Here is a 20,738-nt window from a genome sequence, read left to right as displayed (position 1 = left end):
ACATCGTCCACTGCGCATGCCTGTACATCCCTTAAGGATCCACCAAAGAGGAACGAAAAATAGAAGAAAGAAGCACGACGGCCCTACAGTTCGCACGTAGTTTCTGCCCTTTTCGATGCAGGTCGCTCTCCGGTTATGTATACCTGCGTACAGGTATAATACATGCATGCATGCACGTCTCTTCGAAAAGAAGATGAAAGGTACTTAAATGCGATCCCCGGACAAACGGGCGGCCCCTGCAACGAGAAGAGCGGGATAGAGAAGGGCTGCAAGGAGAGAGAAGAAGACGGGACGAGTCTGAGAAAAACTGCGGGCTTGAGCACGGGAGATGAAGAGATAGAGAGACGCTCGACGACGGGGAAAGTACGGACCGCACAGCGCGAGAAAAACCACAGCTGGAGTCTGATTCTGTCGCCGTCGTGGCTACGGAGAAAATCAACAATGGAGAATCTTTTCATTTCATTAGTTTTGTTCAACACCAAAATAATGATGCGATTGATAATGATAATGTTTGATACTTGACCCTAGTCACTTACACGGGGTCGAGTTGATCCTAGAACCGACTTTAACGTACAATTTTGAAATCAGCGTGCTTGAATCAGGGTTGCTTGTGCAAGTAGAATGAAGGATGAAACAACTTTTCACTCTCAGAGACCCCATCTATGTATTGCGTATCGTTTTACTTTTTTTGCATCAAGAATTTCTCCCACATCTTCCATGGTTTTTTGCCAAAACTAAGATCGGAATCGATTTCTGAATTGTTAAGTTTTGTCTCAGAATTTTGTTAAACTCATAACTGTGCATAACGTAATGTTGCGCACAGTAAAAACGTTCCAAAGTTGGCTGGGGTTTGAGTAACCCCGTGTAAGTAATGTGGAAGTTTCCATAGGTGTAAGCGACTAGGGTTAATTATACGGAATGATAAGTGGGTCAATATAACAAACATTTCATCTGGTTTACTACGATGACTATGTTAACTATCGCTGAAAATATGGCTTTCAAATTCACGGCCCTATCTCATTTTTGAGAAAGTTGGTATCGGTTGCTTGAGTAGGATTTAAAATTGAAATTTAGTTTAAAGGAATCTAGCTTCGATACATTAATTTTCGACGTTATACTTTCAAGGAATAAATACATACCCCAATATATCGTCATGTATATAACATAGGAATGTACAGACATATAAATCGAGAGAAAGTTTGATAAAATTTTTATCACACAAAGATTGATAACACGTATGTTATAATTTGAGGAACGTATGGTTTAAGCAAAGTGAATTATAGCATTTTGAAATCTACGAAAAACGCGCGCGACGACCAATTTGTCAAATCATATCGTGTTGCGATTGCGATCGCAACGAATACGTGGTGGGAGTTGGAAAACAAGAAGGAAGATGTGAAATAAGTAAGAAAAAAAAAATTACGTTATACCCTTACCAGACTTGCGTCAGTCGAGCGATTGACGTAATTCGCTGACGCGTGCTGCGGCCAGTATAAGAGAACTCGCGTTCTAGATGCGCGATTACGAATCGAGTGCCAACCAGACTTCGATTGATGGTACCTAACTCATTTTCTTCAACTGGATTGTACATTATTGATGAATTTTGCGATAGTTAGGAAAGTAATCAGGTAATTCTTGGCAATTAACCCAATTGATCGTACCTGCCTCTGCCTCCATCCTCCCATCCTTTTAATTTTTTATCCACCCGCCACGAATCCCAGCGCAATCTATTCCCACGGGCCGCGTTTTGCCGATTAAATATCGATCGAATCGCATCATACCGCGACGTGCGGATATATTTCCCCCACGAGGTATCGCCATCTGGCAATGATATGGTTAAAATAGAACCGATGACATCTCAGTCGGTAAGAACGGAAACCCCGTGTACAATTTTCTGTAATTCAAATTAGCGTGGTTCCTTCGTTGGAAACTGAAGAAAAGATGTAATCGCGTTACCAACGCTCGTCTGTTTTGGCCTTAAACGACATGAACCACGCTTTTCAATTGTGTGTGAATAAGAAATTCCCGCCCACAATCCGCCCACGTTCGAATCATTCGTAACAAGTGCGTGTATTAAATACTTAACATACCAACGTCACGCTGCGATAACTGTCAAAGAGTTGTTGTTCAACGTGGAATTTTTCGTCAATTCAGCATGTTCGAATTTCAAAAATTCAAGCCGATACGAAAGAAAACGGAAAATTTTCCAACACGATTCTGTATACGGGGCTTAAGCCACGGCTGTTCTTTCTACAGACCGTTCTGTGCCTGTGTGCACAAACACGCATGAAGCGCTGCAGCGGTCAGGTTAATCTGGTCTCAAGCCTGGTTTACAACGAACGCAGCGCCTTGTGCGGCCTCAGAGCAACGCACACGCGCACAGAGAGGTGGTATTCCTGCGTACGTGAGGTCGGTTCGAAGTGTGCCGCATGGTTACTGCGGCGTTAGCATCTGTTATAAACCGGACTTAAGGCTGTAAACTGAAACAGCAGTCGTGGCAGAACACCCGGCGGGGCTCTAAACCCTGCACAGCAAGCCAGCAGGCCAAGCAAGCAGGCAAGCCAGCCAGCCAGCAAACCGCCCCGCTTTTTACCAGGGGTAAAATATCCCCATCTGCTCTTGAGCAGCATTTTGGCCCGCGGGGGAATAAGTTCTATGCCTTGTCCCTATATACACAGACCGTTTCGGAGATGAAATTCAATACACACAAGTCCCATATTTCGTGTCCGTCGAATTCGAGGTACGCGGAACTGTATACGCCTGAATTTTTTCCATTAATTTTCATACGAATCGTCAAACCCCCGCTCGGATTCAAAGATCCCCATGTCCATTGATGAGGAAACACGTTTATGCTTACCTCAAACGGTTATAACCATTGCCTTGACTGTATTTTTATTTTATATATGCATGTGTATTATATGTACATGCGATTACAGTAAGAGGATCGTGACGTTTACATACATCGAATACCTGTAACAACCACCTGTCTCATCGTGACAACTACACAATATTTGTGTTAATGTGTGTATATTCGTGCGTCTATTCATACCGAAGAAGCTTTGTTACGTGGGCGTAGGTGTGTAAAATAACGAACCGTATCCCACCGACACGTGATCGAAATCATGTGCATAGGGATTATTTAACGCAATGCGATACATTTTACGTCAGTCCTACTACCGCGTGGTACACGCACACATACATGCGTGCATTCAAGATTTGTATTTACGTATAAAGATACGCGTTGTCCTAGGTCAAGGTCATCGTCCTCCCACCCGTTACACCGTATACGTACGATAATCCAATTTAGATAACAGTAATATAGAGGCCTTGAAATATAAGTATGTAAATATTAGTGAGTCATTACAAGCTCTACGAGGTGCCACATATACCGCAGCACCGCGTACAATTAACGTACATAGATGTCAATGTGCGGTAGGCCCCGGTAGGGTTCCTCGACCAATGTGTAACTTGGCCCAGTCATCTTCTCGTATTTGTTTATATTATTTTATTTATTTTCTTTATCTGCGACGGAGCGTAGTATAAGTATATACTATATTATCTCCATTGATGCCTGTGCTATTATACTTTCGATTTGGATATGAAACAGTAGTGAAACTGAAGTTTCGTAACGTTAACGTAACGAAACATAATGCGGGAAAGAAAACAAAAAATCATAATTGTTGCTTGATTTTAGAATTACATTCAAAGAGTTGGGTTTGCAATATACTGCGAAGTAACGACTTTTCCCTAAACACGTGTAACGTTACTTATGACTTAATCCTCATAAAAAAGGAAGTAACGTAATACACTTCGTTCGAATTCTATGCCGGAAAAAGGAAACGTGGATATGAATTTTGTACAAGTAAAGAATAATATGCAGCCTTCGTTTTGTCGATTATTATTATCCATTTCTCCGTACAATCGCGTGTAACAAAAATTTTGACACATGGGCGAACGTCGTTTTACGCTTTTGTTGTTCTGTTCAATCGAACCGGGACTTAATCTTTCAATTCAAAATACGAATGAATGTACCTAGAAAGCTAGTCTCCACGCGAAAAGTCATCTATCTGCTTAATACGATATACCCGAAGTAGTTTAACATTTCCGTGCATAATCTATAAAAGTTGGTTACGCATTTGTTGGTTACTACCCATATGTATTTTGCATCATATTATGTATATTGTCATGGGATTTGAACATGGATTGGAAAACAAGCGTGTTAATTCTATTCTCACGCGAATCGCAAATTGCCAAAATGTCAAAACGAAGCTTTACAAACGAATAACGTAAATCGTTCGACAGGTGTCAACGATCTTACGCGGGGATTTCAATGCGGTACATGTGTGTATATTATGCATAGAACCGGACAACAAGACTACACGTGGCTTGCGCCGTCGTACACACGGTTCGGGAAACGGGTGGCAAAGCTAAACATGTGTTTGTGTGGGAGTATATATATATATATATGTGGGTATATGTACCATATCCATACATATATCGTTCGGCGTCTCTCGTCTTCCGTCCCAGTTTTAGATGTGTTATACACACAATGGCACGTACCGAATCGAGTCGTATGTGCACGCATGCATGCATATGCGTAAGGCACGTGGTATCGTACATACCTACACACCGAGATGTATGTATCTACTCCACTTTCATTCATTCATTCATTCGTTCGTCTCTAGAAATAAATCCCCTGATTCATAATCAGTACCTTCTCTACTATACCGATATGCGGGTGTGCGGGGCTTACTCAGACGTATAGTGTAGTGTAGTTTCAACGGCCCTAGTCGTAGTAGTAGTAGTGGTCGTGTGCGTGAACGAATATATTAGTATAGGTATGTATAATACGTCAGAGTGTATATTATAGAGTATTAGATGCCCTGCAGTAGAGACGCACCGCGGTTTATTTACAATCCATTGACGACCACGGCGATCGTTTACACGCCGGTAACTCGGAATTATACTTACAGTTTATTATTAAGTCGTGCAGCGGTCTTCTCCGCGCATTATTCATGTTCGTCGGGAAATACCTAAAATACATGTATGCGATAGACACATGTTGCACATGACACCGAATTTGTGGAGAAGCGTGTAGAAAGTGCAATCAACGGAATGACAAAGCAGGCCTGTTTTATTTCATCAATTATTTGTTTATACATAGATTTGCTTTGTACCTGTCTCCGTTTTTTTTTTTTTTTTTTTTGAGAGCACTTACTGTACCGTTAGCAGTGCAGATACTGAAGTTTAGTGTGAAAATTATTTAACACTATCAATAGATATATGTATATACACGTCTAGATGTTAAAATATATTTATAATGTCTGCTGCAACACACACACACACTCACACATTTAAATTTGTAATTCCTGCTGCATAAACTGAGCAAGGGGATATTAGCGAGAGTATTTTGAGCGGCCGTAATTCCCTTTGCCAAATAGGTTATTTGGCCGAACGGCATAAACCAGATACCTACCTACCTACCTACCTACCGACCTTATCTATAGGTGTGCATGTCCTGACTAGAGGTACATCGTACCCAGACGTAACGTTTCAACGTCATATTTACTTACGCACGTGCCTCGCATAACGGTCGTGTGGTATACTACCAAGTTTAAAAGTTGCACGTACGTATAACATCTAAAAATACTGTACAATGTAGCACCCTGGTGAAAAATTCCGCTACTACGAATTTTTACAGTAATTGAAAGCATATGGTACCATATCGTAGAAAATTTTTTTCAATATCCATAATTTTTCGTAAAGAATTGTCAAATTTTTGTTAAAAATTGTAGTATCTTGCAGATTTACTTATTTTTTTTTTTTTACTGAAAGTAGAAAAATTTTCATGACAATCTACAGGTTTTTTATGAGAAACTGTACATACATATTTACAATATTTTTTACGGCATGGGCATTGAAAAGTCCACTTTTTGTGGCAGTTTTCGTTCCGTAAAGTGACGCTTTATACGGCAGCGAACAAAGTTGCGGAATAAAGTCTTTATTCCGCAGTTTTGATGCGCAGTTCGAAGTGCGCATCCCAAACTGCCGAATAAAGTAGCTTCGTCGAACAGATGGGGCGATGTAATCTCACTCTTCGTTTTGCTTTTCAATGCCCATACCGTAAAAAATATTGTATGTGGCATGCCCGTAAACCGTTTTTTGGCTCGGATAATTTCAGTACTCCCTTCCGGCTCGCTTTCAGCTCGTCCTGAAATCTTTATCCTTGCCAAAAAAAAAACAGGCGGTTTACGGGCATGCCACATAAATAGCTATTGTACAGTCTCCCAATTTTCGTAAAAATTGGTAGAAATTCGTGGAAATCATTTTCACCAGGGCACATAATATCGGACGAGAAGCTTCGCCTGCATACTTGAACGTCACCGATAGACGTAGCGAGATCATCGAAATAATTGCTATATAATAAAGCGTATATAATAAATATCTCGGCACTCTCACGTTCACGGTCATAGTTATAAACGCCTATAGAGAGTTTCGTTCGTAATACGCATAGCCCTATGCCAGAAACGGACGCACAAACGGAGAAACTTTCCTCCTCGGTTTTACCGTACGATACGGTGCCATAGAATATACCTTCTAGGACACAGCGTCATACCTGCACAGCTGTACACCTAATCGTAAACCGTACATAGGCGGAAAGATACCTGTGTACAGAGGCATGCAAACTGCAAGGATAATGGTTAATGGTTAACGGTACACGTGACAGAGGGTAGGTAGGAAATCGGTAGGAGGAATACCGATGACAACCCAGCTGCGCGATATTACTATGTGTAGAAAATAAGAAGCGAATACCGGGCCGAAGGATGAACACGAACGTTGACGTTCCGACGTGTTGGAAAAATAGACTAGTCAAAAAATTCCTTCTTGTTTATAAAATATCCGTACATTTATATTCAATTTTCAAAAATTCTCTCCCGGTACTGAGTCGCCGTGCGATATTCCCTCCAGTCCGTAAATATATATACCCTATGTATGCGTATATACGTATAAAAAAATAAATCAATGATTATGCCAACGAACGAAACGAAATGAACACGTTGCTTTTTGTGTTAAATGCGCGCAGGTACAACAGCGAGTGACGATGTAGTTTTATAATTTCGAATGAGCGAGCGATATAATTCTCGGCAAGGCTCTATGCCTGTGCCTATGTGTATGCGTGGTGTGCAAAGCGACATAGATGCACGTACACGATCCGTTAGTCGTTGTGCTACCTACATAAGAGCGAAGAAACGGTGCAGTCGCTGGCAGGCGGCTTATGGCCGGGACAGTCGCGACATCGGGACGGGACGGGCGACGCTGACGTAGGTAGAGAGGACGCGGTGTAAACGCGCACATACACAACGACGTCGATGGCGTCGAATGGGGGGGAGGGGGGGGAGAGGTAGTGGTAGTGGTGATGAAGATGGTGGTGGTGGTGTGGTGGTGGTGGTGGTGGTGGTGGTGGTGGTGGTGGTGGTGGTGGTGGTGGTGGTGTGGTGGTGGTAGTGGTAGCGATGGTGATGGCGGTAGTGGTGGTGGTGAGTGGCGACTGGAGGGGTGGTGGGGAGGGAGAGAGGTTGAAAGAGGGGCGTGGAAGGGATGATGGCGTTCACACAAAGGCACATGCTCCCCTCCACTCGACTCTCCCTGGCTCACGGACGAAACACTTCGTGGGGCTGTGCACAGAGGGCGGCGTGTTCGAAGCCATATACACAACTACAAACGAGGATGGTTGGGGGGGTGACGAGAGGAGGGGTGAGCGAGGGAGAGAGACAGAGAGCGTGTTCTGTGTAGAGTGTCGGCTTCGCTGCGCTGGCTGTTCCCTCGCCTAGCATCGATCTCCGCTCCGCCGCGGCGTTTGTGTAATTTCCGAATCGAGTTTCAGCGCGCCAGTCGCTTCAGAGAAAGAGTGAGTGAGTCCTGCCACCGAACAGTTGAAAAGCCCATCGTCCGTCCGCTCTCTACGCGCCGAGAGAGTAAGCTAAGCAACATCTATTCACGAGTGAACCGTGAGCAGGTAGTAGAGACAGACGTTGGTGTGCGAACACGAAGCGGATAGTTCATGTTTCGCGTATTCGAAACCGGCTGTAGCATTTTGCAAAAAGTTTCTTGAAAAGCTCTGGGTTTATAAAATCGTGACGTGAGAAATTTCACTTATAGTCTCTCTCGTTCGTTGCGGTGTAGAGAGCGCGAGAGAGATAGATAGATAAATTGATAGAGATAGAGAGAAAGAGAGAAGGAGAAAAAGACCGACGGCAGCGGAGAGTGGTGTGCTTGTGCGGTGGGCATCGGTGAGCGCTCGTGTTGGTCGACCGTGAGAGGCGAGTCGTGTCGGTCGCCCGGTCGCTAGTCGCTAAGGGGGGAAAGGCAGCAGCGGCAGCAGGCAGAGAAGCAGCAGCGAGCAGCTAGGCTAGCTGGGTGAGCGGCGGCAGTCAGGCGAGCAGAGCAGTCGAAGTTGGAGAAGAAGGGAATTATTGAAAAGGGAAGCGGCTCGGCTCGACTCGACTCGACTCGACTCGCGAAGCTCTAGTATTAACGTCGAGTAGTGCTGCCCTCAGTCGGCAAAGAGACGTATACCGACCGACAGTTTTCATCACAATGGCTTCCGTGAAAGACACGGCGACTTTCTTCGCCGAAGGTACGGCGAGCCAATTTGAACACGTTATCAAGCTATATCCTCAGGCGCTGAGGCTAAAGGCGGACTTGAAGACCAAGAAACCCGAGGAACTTATCAAGCTGGATAACTGGTGAGTCGATACTACTTCTCTACGTCTTTTCACACATCGTGGAGGATTAGTTTTTTGTCAAGGGGGCAACCCAATCCGGACAATGAACTCGAAGCGCGCTTGATGATCGCACGTAGCGCACTGCTGCCGCTGCTCTCTGCTCCTCTTCTTAATCGCCTCCTCTTACTCTCTCTCTCTCTCTCTCTCTCTATCTATCTTCCTCCTTCTCTCTCCGTCTCGCTCACTCCGTGTTCCCTATTTCATCCCATTGCTCTCCGGCATGATCGACGATTGTGTATCATGCACACGCGGAGAGCAGAGAGCGCGTCGCTGTGTGAGCGCGCCGATTCGATACAACCATACGTATATCTCATTCTCTCTCCCTCCCCCCCCCCCACTCGAATGTCCCGCTCATTAAAATACCGACAAACCTTCGCGTCACGTGGGACACCCGCCGATGACAAGTGCTTCGATACATTTCCACCAATTTTTCCCACTTTTTCCTTATCTTTTCTCGCTTCTCAACCCCTTTTCACGCCCTTCTACATCCGACTCTTCGTCGTACATTTCCAAATCTCTCTGTCGCTCTTTCTCTCGTTCCTCGCATCAGCGCCTGTGTGTACGTGTAGAACGTTTCAGCTTGTCGGCCAGTGATGTCACGATCATTCCTGCAAGTCGGCAAAGCAAGCGGCTGGCCTGCCTGGCCTCCGAGCTATCCGCATCATGTCTGCCTTCTCCCCACATCAACCGCGACCGTAGTTTGAAAAATTTTTCTACGTGCCGTTTTTTTCCCTCCCTCGTTCTCGCCAATTCACTCCCCTTCCCTTAATTCTTCGTCGCTTAACTTTATTTTCTCCTCATTTCAATTCACTCCTATCCCATCGAACTTATTTTGCATTTTTTTAATTTTGTTGAGAAAAAAAAAGAATAAAAAAAAAATAAAAATATCAACGCATGTAGTACTATGCACACAAGGATCCCTGATAATAACACGAACACGAAATTAAGGAGAAAACCATCATCGGTGTTAGAAAAATATTATACGTACGTGTCTACACATGTGCATACATAGATAGACTGAGTGTGCTGCTTGGCATCTTCGCCACGTTGAGCTATCTAGATATGCACGTACGTATATACATACCTACCGGTAAACAATATCACGAGGAGGCTCTCTAGAAGCTGTGTTCGCTTTATTTTCAAGGCTGTGTGCACAGCGCTTTGATGCCGCCTCTGTGTGTGCGCGCGTGTTTTTCCCTTCTCTCTTGCGGCAGCGGCAGCGGCAGCGGCAAGAGAGTGAGTCGAGCGCTGTGTGCCGCTGGCCGAGCCTCTCAAAATGGAGACGTACAAAGAGAGACGGCGATAGGGTGCGAAAAGGGGGGAAAAATAAAGATAGAAAAAGTCCGAGAGAGAGACATAACGGACTCGTTGGCGCTACCACGCTAAATTTATAATAATATGCGCGATAAGAGAGGAGGCGGGAAAAGAAAATAAATAGTAAAATTTATCCTTGTAATTATTATTCTTCGCGATCATTCATTCATTCATTCATTCATCATTCGTTTATTCGTTCATTCATTCATTCATTCATTCGAACGGTTCGGATCGAAAACCTTCGAAGCTTTCCCTCTATTTTCCCTCTATTTTCCATTATGTCTTCGTATTGTAACGGAGTTCGAAAAGCGGGGAAAATGTTTCCAATTAATGACCGAGAACTTTCTTGTGAAATTAAACCGCGGCGGATCGCTAGACTGACAACGTGGTGCCTGATGTACAGTACATTCGATGTCAATTCGGCAAAATTCTGCAATACGGCATATTATGATGATTATTATCAGGAAATACTGACTTCTGTAGTCGTTAAACTTGCAACTATTCTATTTGTTTTTTTTTATACAGCATCTTTCCGACCTTTCAATCTTATTTATGCTCATCTTAGGTGTTTTTTTTCTTTTTCAATTTTATTACATGCGCACAGTTTGTTGGTGCAATAATGTATATAAGTAAAATGAAATTCGTTATATTTCTTTTGTTTTCATTGTGAAACATTATATGTCGTCTATAGCATCTCAAAGTTGGAGGTTTTTTTTTTCATCACTCGTATCTATGAATAATCAAAAAATTTAAATAATGGAGAGAAAGGGAGAAAGAGAGAGAATTGGAAAAGGAGATGGTTATTTTTTATTTTTTTAAATAAGATATTTACGACTTGGGATTGGAACTAAAAGAAACTAACGAAAGAGGGGAAAAAATAAGTACAGAGTATTTCTCGAATATATTTTAGAGTCAATAATCCGATCTGAGTATGTGACTAATTGTAAGCCTTCAACACTAGAATTATTCTTGTAATTTCAAATAATGTGAAGAACAATTATTTCCTGTTTCCAACACATGCATTCACTTTGTAGAATACTTTGTGTGTAAAGTCACAGACAAACGAAGAATCAATCAGAACGATGAGAATAATTATTCAGCTTAGAGATGTAAAATTCCTATATATCGATCCATACCTAGAAACAAGTCCATCTTCCAACTCGAATAGAGTAAAAAGAAACTGTGGAGAAGAGAAGTTGATAACCCGCAGATCATAAAACCATTCCTAACATATTATGCGCATCTGCGGTCAGATGCTGTTGGATCGTTTCTTCACAGCACTAATTAAGCCGACAATGAATTGTGAATTGTAAATTCTAGAAAACGCGCGTCTCGTTCTGCGTGTCACTGTTTGCCTGTGAAATTTTTCAACTACTTTAGATTAAATAAATTTTACACTCAGGACTCAACTGCATATGGCTTAAATGATTGTTTATATTGAATGACAATTGCCTACGATTTGAGAAATTTTTGACGAGATTGTTTTCATATTAACTTGAAAGAAAAATGATGAAAAAACGTTCTTAGTTGAAGCTAAGATAATTCCATCAAGAAAGAATGAAAGGAGAATTTGTATTTCATGTTAGAAAATGGAATGAAAATGTAGGAATGAAGGCTGTTTATTAATCCACAAACACACAGACTGTGCATAACTTGAGAGTTGAACATACTTTTCATAGGTACCAAAATGAACTGCCTAAGAAAATCAAATCGAGAGGAAAGGACGCTCATCTTATTCACGAAGAGCTGGTACAGACAATGAAATGGAAACAAACGGTAAGAGTTTATAATCATCATTGTTATACCAAAAGTTGTTGTCTCGATAAACCAAAGGGGCAATGAAAACAGAACGACCGTGTTTATAATTTGTCGCCGAGTAATTAACAGTTGCTCTTAAATTCGTATGATCCAGAATTGGGATTAAATAAACATTGGGCCAATGATCTGGAAGGGATGTGGAAAATGGAAATACTGTATTTTCTCGGTTATCGTTTTACTAGTTTACTCAACCTTTAATGAATGAGAATTAACAAAACTCTGTTGTTTTTCGTCACAGCGCGGCAAATTTTATCCCCAACTTTCGTACCTGGTCAAGGTGAATACACCCAGAGCTGTTATGGCTGAGACAAAAAAAGCCTTTAAGAAACTGCCAAACCTGGAACAGGCTATCACTGCCCTATCAAATTTAAAAGGGGTCGGCACTACCATGGCTTCCGCCCTACTCGCTGCTGCTTCACCGGAAAATGCTCCATTCATGGCCGACGAATGCCTCATGGCTATTCCAGAAATCGAAGGCATCGACTACACTACCAAGGAGTACCTGAACTTTGTCCAGCACATTCAGACCACAGTTGAAAGGCTCAACAAACAAAGTACGTACACATTCTAATTAATTCTTTCCCATGTTCCAAATTACGAATCGATGATACGATTGATTTCAAACTCGGTTAACCGCAAGCTGATAAAAGTTGCGGAGGAATTGGTATCGTGATGTTCGATTCGTGATTTTCTGAAATCTTTGTCACGAGTAGTTTTTTTTTCCCTTTCTTTCATATTTTCATTCGTAAGGTGAACTGTGACTGTTTCTGTTATCAAGTTAAAAAATCACTGAACTTTGGAAATCACATTCTGATTAATGCGCGAGAGTGGAGAAATTATTGATCCGCAAAACCTTACATTCTTTCTCCTTGTTTGAAATTTTAGTATCAAATGGTAAATCGTGGAGCCCGCACAGAGTTGAACTCGCGCTATGGACGCACTACGTAGCCTCAGAATTGCAGCCAGAATTGTTGGACGGAATACCAGGTACAACCGAGAACGGTAACTCGCATCCGACAAACGGAGAGACAACAGAACCATCTGACGACAGTAACCAAGAGGAGGAAGTAGTGGCTGGAGGAGTGGTTGCGGTATCGAATGGTAACAAGGATCCGATAGATCCAGCAGCGATTGATGAAAATAGTACAACGTCGTTCACCGAGGATTCGCTGGACAAGCCAGCCACCTTGACAGCGACTATAGCAGCAGCGGAGGCGGCGACAATGACGGCAACAACGACAACAACGACGGTTACAAAGGAGACTGAAATGGAGACAGAGTCGGACGCGACGACCACGACGACAAAAACAACAACAACAACAACAACGACAACGACAACGGTAACGCCAAGCGAAGACACAAACGACTCTGTCGCAACAAACGACGACAGCAACAATCGGCCGACGGACAGCGAGGACACAGAGGACTCTCAGGATAATACCCAAGAGCCGCCGTCTAAAAAAAGCAAGAAGTGACCCCCTACTAATAGCCAATCACCATCACAATCCACGATGATAACTACAACTACCATTAGTCGCAACATTGTATCGGGAAGTAACTATGCACTGATAGTGGCAAGGCGATACTAAGCTCTGACGCTCCACCCCCCATCTCCCCACTGCCCCCTGCCCTTCTTTCTTCGCTCTACCCCTTGATTCAAAGTCACGGTCAACCGTCGCACCACCAACAGCCACCGTTGCAACTCCGTACCCTTCCCCCCCCATTTTAGGGGGTATCATTATTATTATTATTATTATTAATATTATTATTGTCATTATTATTATTAATAATTCTTTTCTTAATTCGAGACGGAGAAAAATATGGAAAACGACAAAAAAAAATATATATATATAAGTACAAAAAAAAAACTATTTAAAAAAAAAAAAAACCGAGGAAAATGACAAGACTCATTTTAAACATACTGCAACCTATTCCAAGTTATTAAGTTGAATGTAAACAGGATAAAAAAAAAAAAAAATGTACCACAGGATTTCTTTTCTTCCTTTCTCCCCCCCCCCTTACCTCAGATTAAAAAAAAAAATTAAAAAATTGTTCTGTTTTTTTTTCTCAAAAAAAAAAAAAAAAAAAAAAAAAAAAAAAAAAAAACCACTATTATTACTATTTTCTTTCGATTTTTACTCTCACATCTCGTTTCTCTTCTCCGTGAGATATATTCTCTTGGTGAATATTTTACGCCCGGAAATGTAGTTACAGTAGAACAAGAAGAAAAAAAAAAAAAAAACACATCGAGCATACTCGCGAATACGAATTCAATTCGACAAACTTCTCTTTACAGTTGTATTATTATCATTATGATTCATATTGATCTAAATATTTTTTTTTGCACAACTTGTTACGTTGATGCTCATAGTTCGGTTCGGTTCGGTTCAGTTCTGTGGTATATTGAAGTATGATTGAAGGGAACGATGAATTATATTTTTACTTTCTCAATTTACTTACACAGTAATAGCAATTATACACAAACTGAAGGAAGAAAAAATAAAAATAGCTTACCGCGAATTAACCGCGAGAATTTTGGCAGAAGTGAGAAGAGAAGAGAAGAGAAGAGAACAGAAAAGAAAGGAGGTAGTAGTAAATCCACGTGAAAAAAAAAAAGAAAAGACGAAAAAAGAAACAAAGATTTTTAACTTTGTAACTTAATTAGTTAAAAATTAGGTCTAATTCTACTTACATAAATAAGTATATAATATTACAATATAAATGAGGCGAGCGTAGCGTGGTTTAATTTCTAGATAACTGATGAAATGACTTGTTATTATTATTATTGTTATTATTTCTTTTCCAATTCCTTTTTTTTCCCTTCCTTTGACATCGTCCAGTGGTCAATTATACATACTTATGCAATCAATTAATTAATACAATGATAAATCCACTGCGACGGGTTTTATTTTTTTGATCTTTCATTCGTTCAATCGCTGATTCGTTCGTTCATTCTCCTTTTCTTTCTTTCATATATATCTCTTATGTGTGGTCACGTATGTGTATGAATATTTGAAAAAAAAATATATATATATATATATATAATAAATATATATATCGGTTTATATATATATATATATATATATATATATATATATATATATATATTTTTTTTTTTCATATATATGTACGTATGAAATTGGAAATAACGAACGAAGAATAATGATTAATTAACCGCACGCATTTGACACACGCACACACACTCAAAAATACACGCGTTCGTAAATTTTAGTTTTTAAGGGGGGAAAAAAAGAAGGGAGAAAGTGAATTAATAAATAAAAATCTGTCTGAAATGAAAACTAGTTATATTCTATAATATATAAATATGGACGACCCGAGGTGTAAATTTTATTCAATAACCGAACGGCGGAGAAGGCTGCAGATATTTTGGAGCAAAAATTGTGTTTCGTGGCGTTTTTGTTCATTGTTTTTCTCTTTTCTGCAATATTCCACGCTTAAAAATATTACTCAAACGAAATTGTTTGCTTTCTTTCCCTTTAACATTGCTTTTCTCTCGTTATCTTCACTTTTGAATTTCATGAATTTTCACACGATTTTCGCTTTTTTATTTTTATTCCAAGGCTGTAATAATAATGGTAATAATAACAATAATAATAATAATAATAATAACAATAATGAATATTATATAATTTACAAATGTATGTATATTATTACTTATTAGACGAGAAGAATGGAAAAATTAAGACAAACGAAAAAGAAAATGTAAACAATATCTCAACCGAATTACAATTGGTGTTGAGTAGTGGGAAAAAAAAAATAAAAAAAAAAAAATAAAATAAAAAAAAATGAAAAAAACAGTTCATTTGCGAAAGAAAATAAATGGATACATTTAGAAAAATTATCGCATCTTTTTCTGTGATTTTAATTTAAATTAACAAAAAAACGGTACATGTGAAAATATATTGACTCATGTCGGTGTCCCTTTTACATTATTTCACGGTATACTTGTTTATTTCACAAGCATCGGTTGAAAAAAGAGAATGTAAAACAAAAAAAGGAAACAATTCTCTTTCAACTGAATTTCAGATGTCTTAGCATCAAGGCAAAAATGTATTGTTGGGGGGGAAAGAGACTGAAATATTGAAAATGAAGAAGATATGGTTTCATAGTTCCCGTCTAAATGAATAATGAAATTATAATTAATACTGATACGTACGTATTAATACATACATAGATACCCTGGGTACATAAAAACAATAATCTAATTGGAAATGAAATATTCAAAATCCAAAACCACAGCGAATAGTCTGATGCGGTACGCCAATAGTATACAAGCGATATGTATGTATATATATATATATTCATATATATATATATACACACACACTTATTATAACCTTTATAAATATAACGTAATGATAATAGTAATAATAATAATGATGATGATGATGGCGATGATAATAATAATAATAGTAATACTGAATCATTACCATAATTTATATACGTACCTATAAACAAAAGAATTAAAAATAGGAAAAATGTCGCGGAGGAAGAAAAAAAATTCTACAAAACGGAAACATTGGAAAGAGGAAGAGAAAAAACGAATAGGTTTGAAAATAAAAGAAAAATAAAAAAAACAGTAACAATTTGCCACAGGTAACCGTACGCGACAGCAAATCGAATACGCGCGGAGGAGTAAAAACCAAATAGACACAACAAACACATAATATACAATATAGAATTATTGTAAGTAAATGAAATGTTTTTTTTTTTTTTTTTTACGTTGCTTTTAAATTCTTTTTTTTTTTTTTATTTTCCGTTGAAAAACTGACTACTAATATGCCTGCTTGTTTAAAATGAAAGAATAATAGAAATATCGGTAGTGAATCTTTTTATAAATAATTGGCTCGAGACACAGGAAAATCGTATACGTCGCATTGATCACGGCAGGAATCTTGCGAATGAATTCAATATACATTCATCCACGTCTGATATATGTGTACATATATATATATGAATATATATGTATATATATATATAGATGTACGAGGTTAATTGTATATGTACAGGGATTTAACTAGTATTTTTGCACAATTATAATAATAGTTTAATGGTTGGTAATGAGAATAAATAAATGAATGAAAGAAAGAAAACCTATTACACAAAATAATGAATTAAGAAAGATTAAGGATCAAGTGGTATTAGCCGCATGGCTGATTTCATTGACGTCGCAAATTTGAACGAATTGACGGAAAAAAGAAGAAGAAATAGTGAAAAAGCAGAACAACTTGTAATTTAAATTTTACGACAAACATGATATATATATACATAAATATATAATACATATATAAATATAAAATAATCTATTATATGGCTGTATAACGACCGATCACAATATTCTGTTGAAATTATCATAATTTATTTCTTTTTGTGGTTTGTTTTGCAATATATATATGTATATATATATATATTTTTTTCTCTCTCTTTTTATTATACATTTATCTCCTTTTTCACTGCGTCTACGATAGTATTATGTAATATCCCTATCATGCAACACGTTGTTACGCGTATAGAAATTTATAAAACCCAATGACAATGCTGATGATGACGATAATAACAACAATAATAATAATAATAATGATAATACACAAAACAGAAATTTTCACGTTTTACTATTGTTTTTTTTTTTTTTTACTTCTCGCCACAATAGTATTGCATCTATAATTATTTATTTGCCGTCGTACCTCCTTGTTCCTGTATAAATTTTACGAAATTTATGCGATTGCATAAATCAGTTTGAACGGCGTCATATTCAATTAAACAACCTCGTGTTTGGTTAAAGAAAAAATCTTACTATCTTGGCGCAGAATCCGCCTCGATATAGTTCGAAAACTAATTGAGATGCAAAAATGAGCTGCAGTTTTTTCTGTGCAATGGTCACAAAATTTTGTTTACTAATTTTTCACTTCCTAACGTACAAAATTTTTTTTTTTTTTTTTTTCATTTCTATTCCTTCCTTACAAATACTCGGTACTGTAAGAATTTTTTTCCCCTCTATAAATATTGTAAAGAAAAATCGCAACCGATATAAAATGTTCCCCCCCCCCTTTTTTTTTTGTTGTTTTTATTCTATTAATCCGCATAAGGTAATTAATTATTCCAATGATAATTTATCAGACATATGTATTGTAACTAACATTCCAGGAATACGAATTTCCCTATTAGTTCTTTTTTTTTCATGTCTTCTATATAATTTAAACTTGACGCGATTGAACCGACGAATGTATAATTGATACAAAAAAGAAAAACGATAAACGAAAAAGAAACTTGAGGCAGAAAAAGCAGGAAGATAATTATGCAAATTTCGAGGGCTAAAACTTATTCTATTTGACAATTATTATGCATTATATGAATATTAATTATTATCATGCACTGTGAGATATCGTTGCGTTGCTTGAATCTCGCGTTTCGCTCCTTATATCACGTATAATAACATCCCTCGAAAAGTTTGTACGATGATTGATAATAATATCTATAATAATTTATTGTCAAAATCCAATTGAAGAAAGAATAATTGTATTGAAAATTGAATATAAATGAGAGAAACGATGTACAATAGTCCTGATAATACTAATGAATGTAATAATAATAATCATGAGAATAAAAACACTGAATTTCAAAAAAAAAAAAAACAATTGAACAAAGGTGCATTATCTATCTTGGAAATAAAATAAATAAATAAACAAATGTAAAATAGCTAGCTGTAACATTTTCGATTTCTTACAATTCAGGTAACTGCTCGATATTATTCATCGTCAAGTTGTTCATTAATTTAATTGAACGCACGGTCATTTACAAACAGTGAATTAAACATCAATATTACGATAAGTGATAATTTCTCAGATTGCATCGATTTTCGGTAAGATGATTAAATTAGACTTTTACTTTTTTTTTCCACACGATTCCAAATACACGTCTATAACTACAAGTACAATATGAATGATTGAATATTTTCCACCATCAGATGTCGTCCGATGATTTTTTTTCACCAATTTAATTTCTTTTTGCCGTTCTGTTTTATTCCCGCATTTTTTATTTTTCTTTTTTTATTTTTTTTTTATTTTCACTTTCGTCCTCAACGGTCATAACGAACGCGTTATTTTCAATTACACGATACGTACGTGAGACGTCGGAATTCCTGCAGCTATAGTATACAGAAAATGTATATGACGATACAACTATACATACGTATAAAATATTGTATACAATTTGTACAATTAATTCGCGAAAAATTAATGATGATAATAATAATAATAATAACAACAACAACAACAACAACATTATGAATTTTAACAAGCAACCTAGTTCGTTCATCTTTGCAAAGAATTCGTTACACTTTAGTAATTAACTATTATATATGTATTGTAATAAATACATATACACCATATATAAATAGGTAAATACCTGTATAACGAATATTATACTAATATTGTACACGTATGATACAATACATGAATAATTATGCCATAAAAAATGCGGGGGGGAAACTAACAACAAAAATTGAATAAAATAAAACTAAATAAGGTATATATATATTTGTAGCGTTAATAACTGACACAAACCTGTACAAAATATATTATATACTGGGTTTTGAAAGAGATTGAATTCCTCTATTTCACATCGTACTATCGTTTCACTTACGATACCCTCGATTTTTCACTCGCGAATGTGTACAAGTTATCGTCGATATTTTTTGCTTTATAATCGAGTATGATCAAGATGATTATTATTATTGTTATTACTATCATCATGCGTACGATAATTAACAACGCGTCCTTAATAATTATATCACACCCTAGATACGTACATGCGCATATGTAAATTTATGCACTGTGTAATAATAATAATAATATTAATAATAATAATAATAATAATAATAATGATAATAATAATAAATAAAGAAAATAATACAAAAATCTATGTTTCACGAGACAAATTATTACTACTACACATATACACAATACATATTAGTACCTATGCATACAGATATACATACTTGTTGTGTGTATATATATATATTATATATATTATTATATATATATACACACTCGTATGTCCGTTGCCTTTAACCGATTGAAATAAGCGAACCAATAGGTGAATTATTGAAAATATGTACGCCGTAGATTATATATATATATAAATATATATATATATATATATATACACACATTGTATAGATGTATAAATTTACATAAATATTATGTTGAATTTTATGCAACTTGAATTTCACGATAACTTCTTGTTTTCTTTTTTTTTGTTTTCTTCATTCTTTCTTTTCAGTCACTAAACGCACCTGTTTGAAAATTATATTTATTGGTATTCTTAATACTATTATTGCTGTTGTTATTATTATTATTATTATTATTGTTGTTGTTGTTGTTGTTGTCATCATCTTGAATGAAAATAAATAAAATAATTCGATAAAAATACATATATATTATATAGCGTTGACGATTATTGTATAATAATAGTAGAGACGTATAATAATGCTTACTAATTGGAAAACCACGGAAATACAAACGTAACGTAAATAAAACTCCATCATATATTATGTGGATTGAGTGTTGTATGATGATATCTTACGCATACGTGTATAATGTGGGATTTTCATGTACCAAACTGGACCAACGTCAAACTCTTGACGTTTTCGATTTTTTTAAAAACAATATTCTTACGACATTTCTTATGGACGAAGTTGATACATTTGCGATGAAAAATATAAAATTCCGACGATCCTGACCGCAGGGAATATTTCTAATCGATTGTTACCTCCGAATTCGAGATGGCATCGTCAAAGTT

The 20,738-nt window shown here is 37.6% G+C and overlaps 2 protein-coding genes across 2 annotated transcripts in view; one reads left to right on the top strand and one right to left on the bottom strand.

Annotated features, from left to right (window-relative positions):
* LOC124308875 (growth factor receptor-bound protein 2) overlaps positions 1–20,738 on the bottom strand; it is a 38,588-nt gene that overhangs the window by 12,173 nt on the left and 5,677 nt on the right. The window lies entirely within an intron of this gene.
* On the top strand, positions 7,582–15,217 carry LOC124308870 (cell wall integrity and stress response component 4). Its single transcript, XM_046772025.1, has 4 exons — positions 7,582–8,747; positions 11,780–11,876; positions 12,157–12,472; positions 12,804–15,217. The coding sequence occupies exons 1-4, from the start codon at positions 8,599–8,601 to the stop codon at positions 13,391–13,393; spliced, it is 1,152 nt and encodes a 383-aa protein (XP_046627981.1). The 5' UTR covers positions 7,582–8,598; the 3' UTR covers positions 13,394–15,217.

This window comes from Neodiprion virginianus, chromosome 7, assembly GCF_021901495.1.
Source record: "Neodiprion virginianus isolate iyNeoVirg1 chromosome 7, iyNeoVirg1.1, whole genome shotgun sequence".
Lineage (NCBI taxonomy): Eukaryota > Metazoa > Arthropoda > Insecta > Hymenoptera > Diprionidae > Neodiprion > Neodiprion virginianus.
Note: the sequence above shows the minus strand (reverse complement) of the source record. Positions and strands in the feature narration are given on the sequence as shown.

Bases quoted from the DNA above. Each gene is read 5' to 3' on its own strand.
- LOC124308870 (XM_046772025.1), top strand. From the start codon at position 8,599: ATGGCTTCCGTGAAAGACACGGCGACTTTCTTCGCCGAAGGTACGGCG. The intron at 11,877-12,156 runs GTAAGAGTTTAT...TTTTCGTCACAG, and splicing joins CAATGAAATGGAAACAAACG to CGCGGCAAATTTTATCCCCA. The intron at 12,473-12,803 runs GTACGTACACAT...TTGAAATTTTAG, and splicing joins TGAAAGGCTCAACAAACAAA to TATCAAATGGTAAATCGTGG.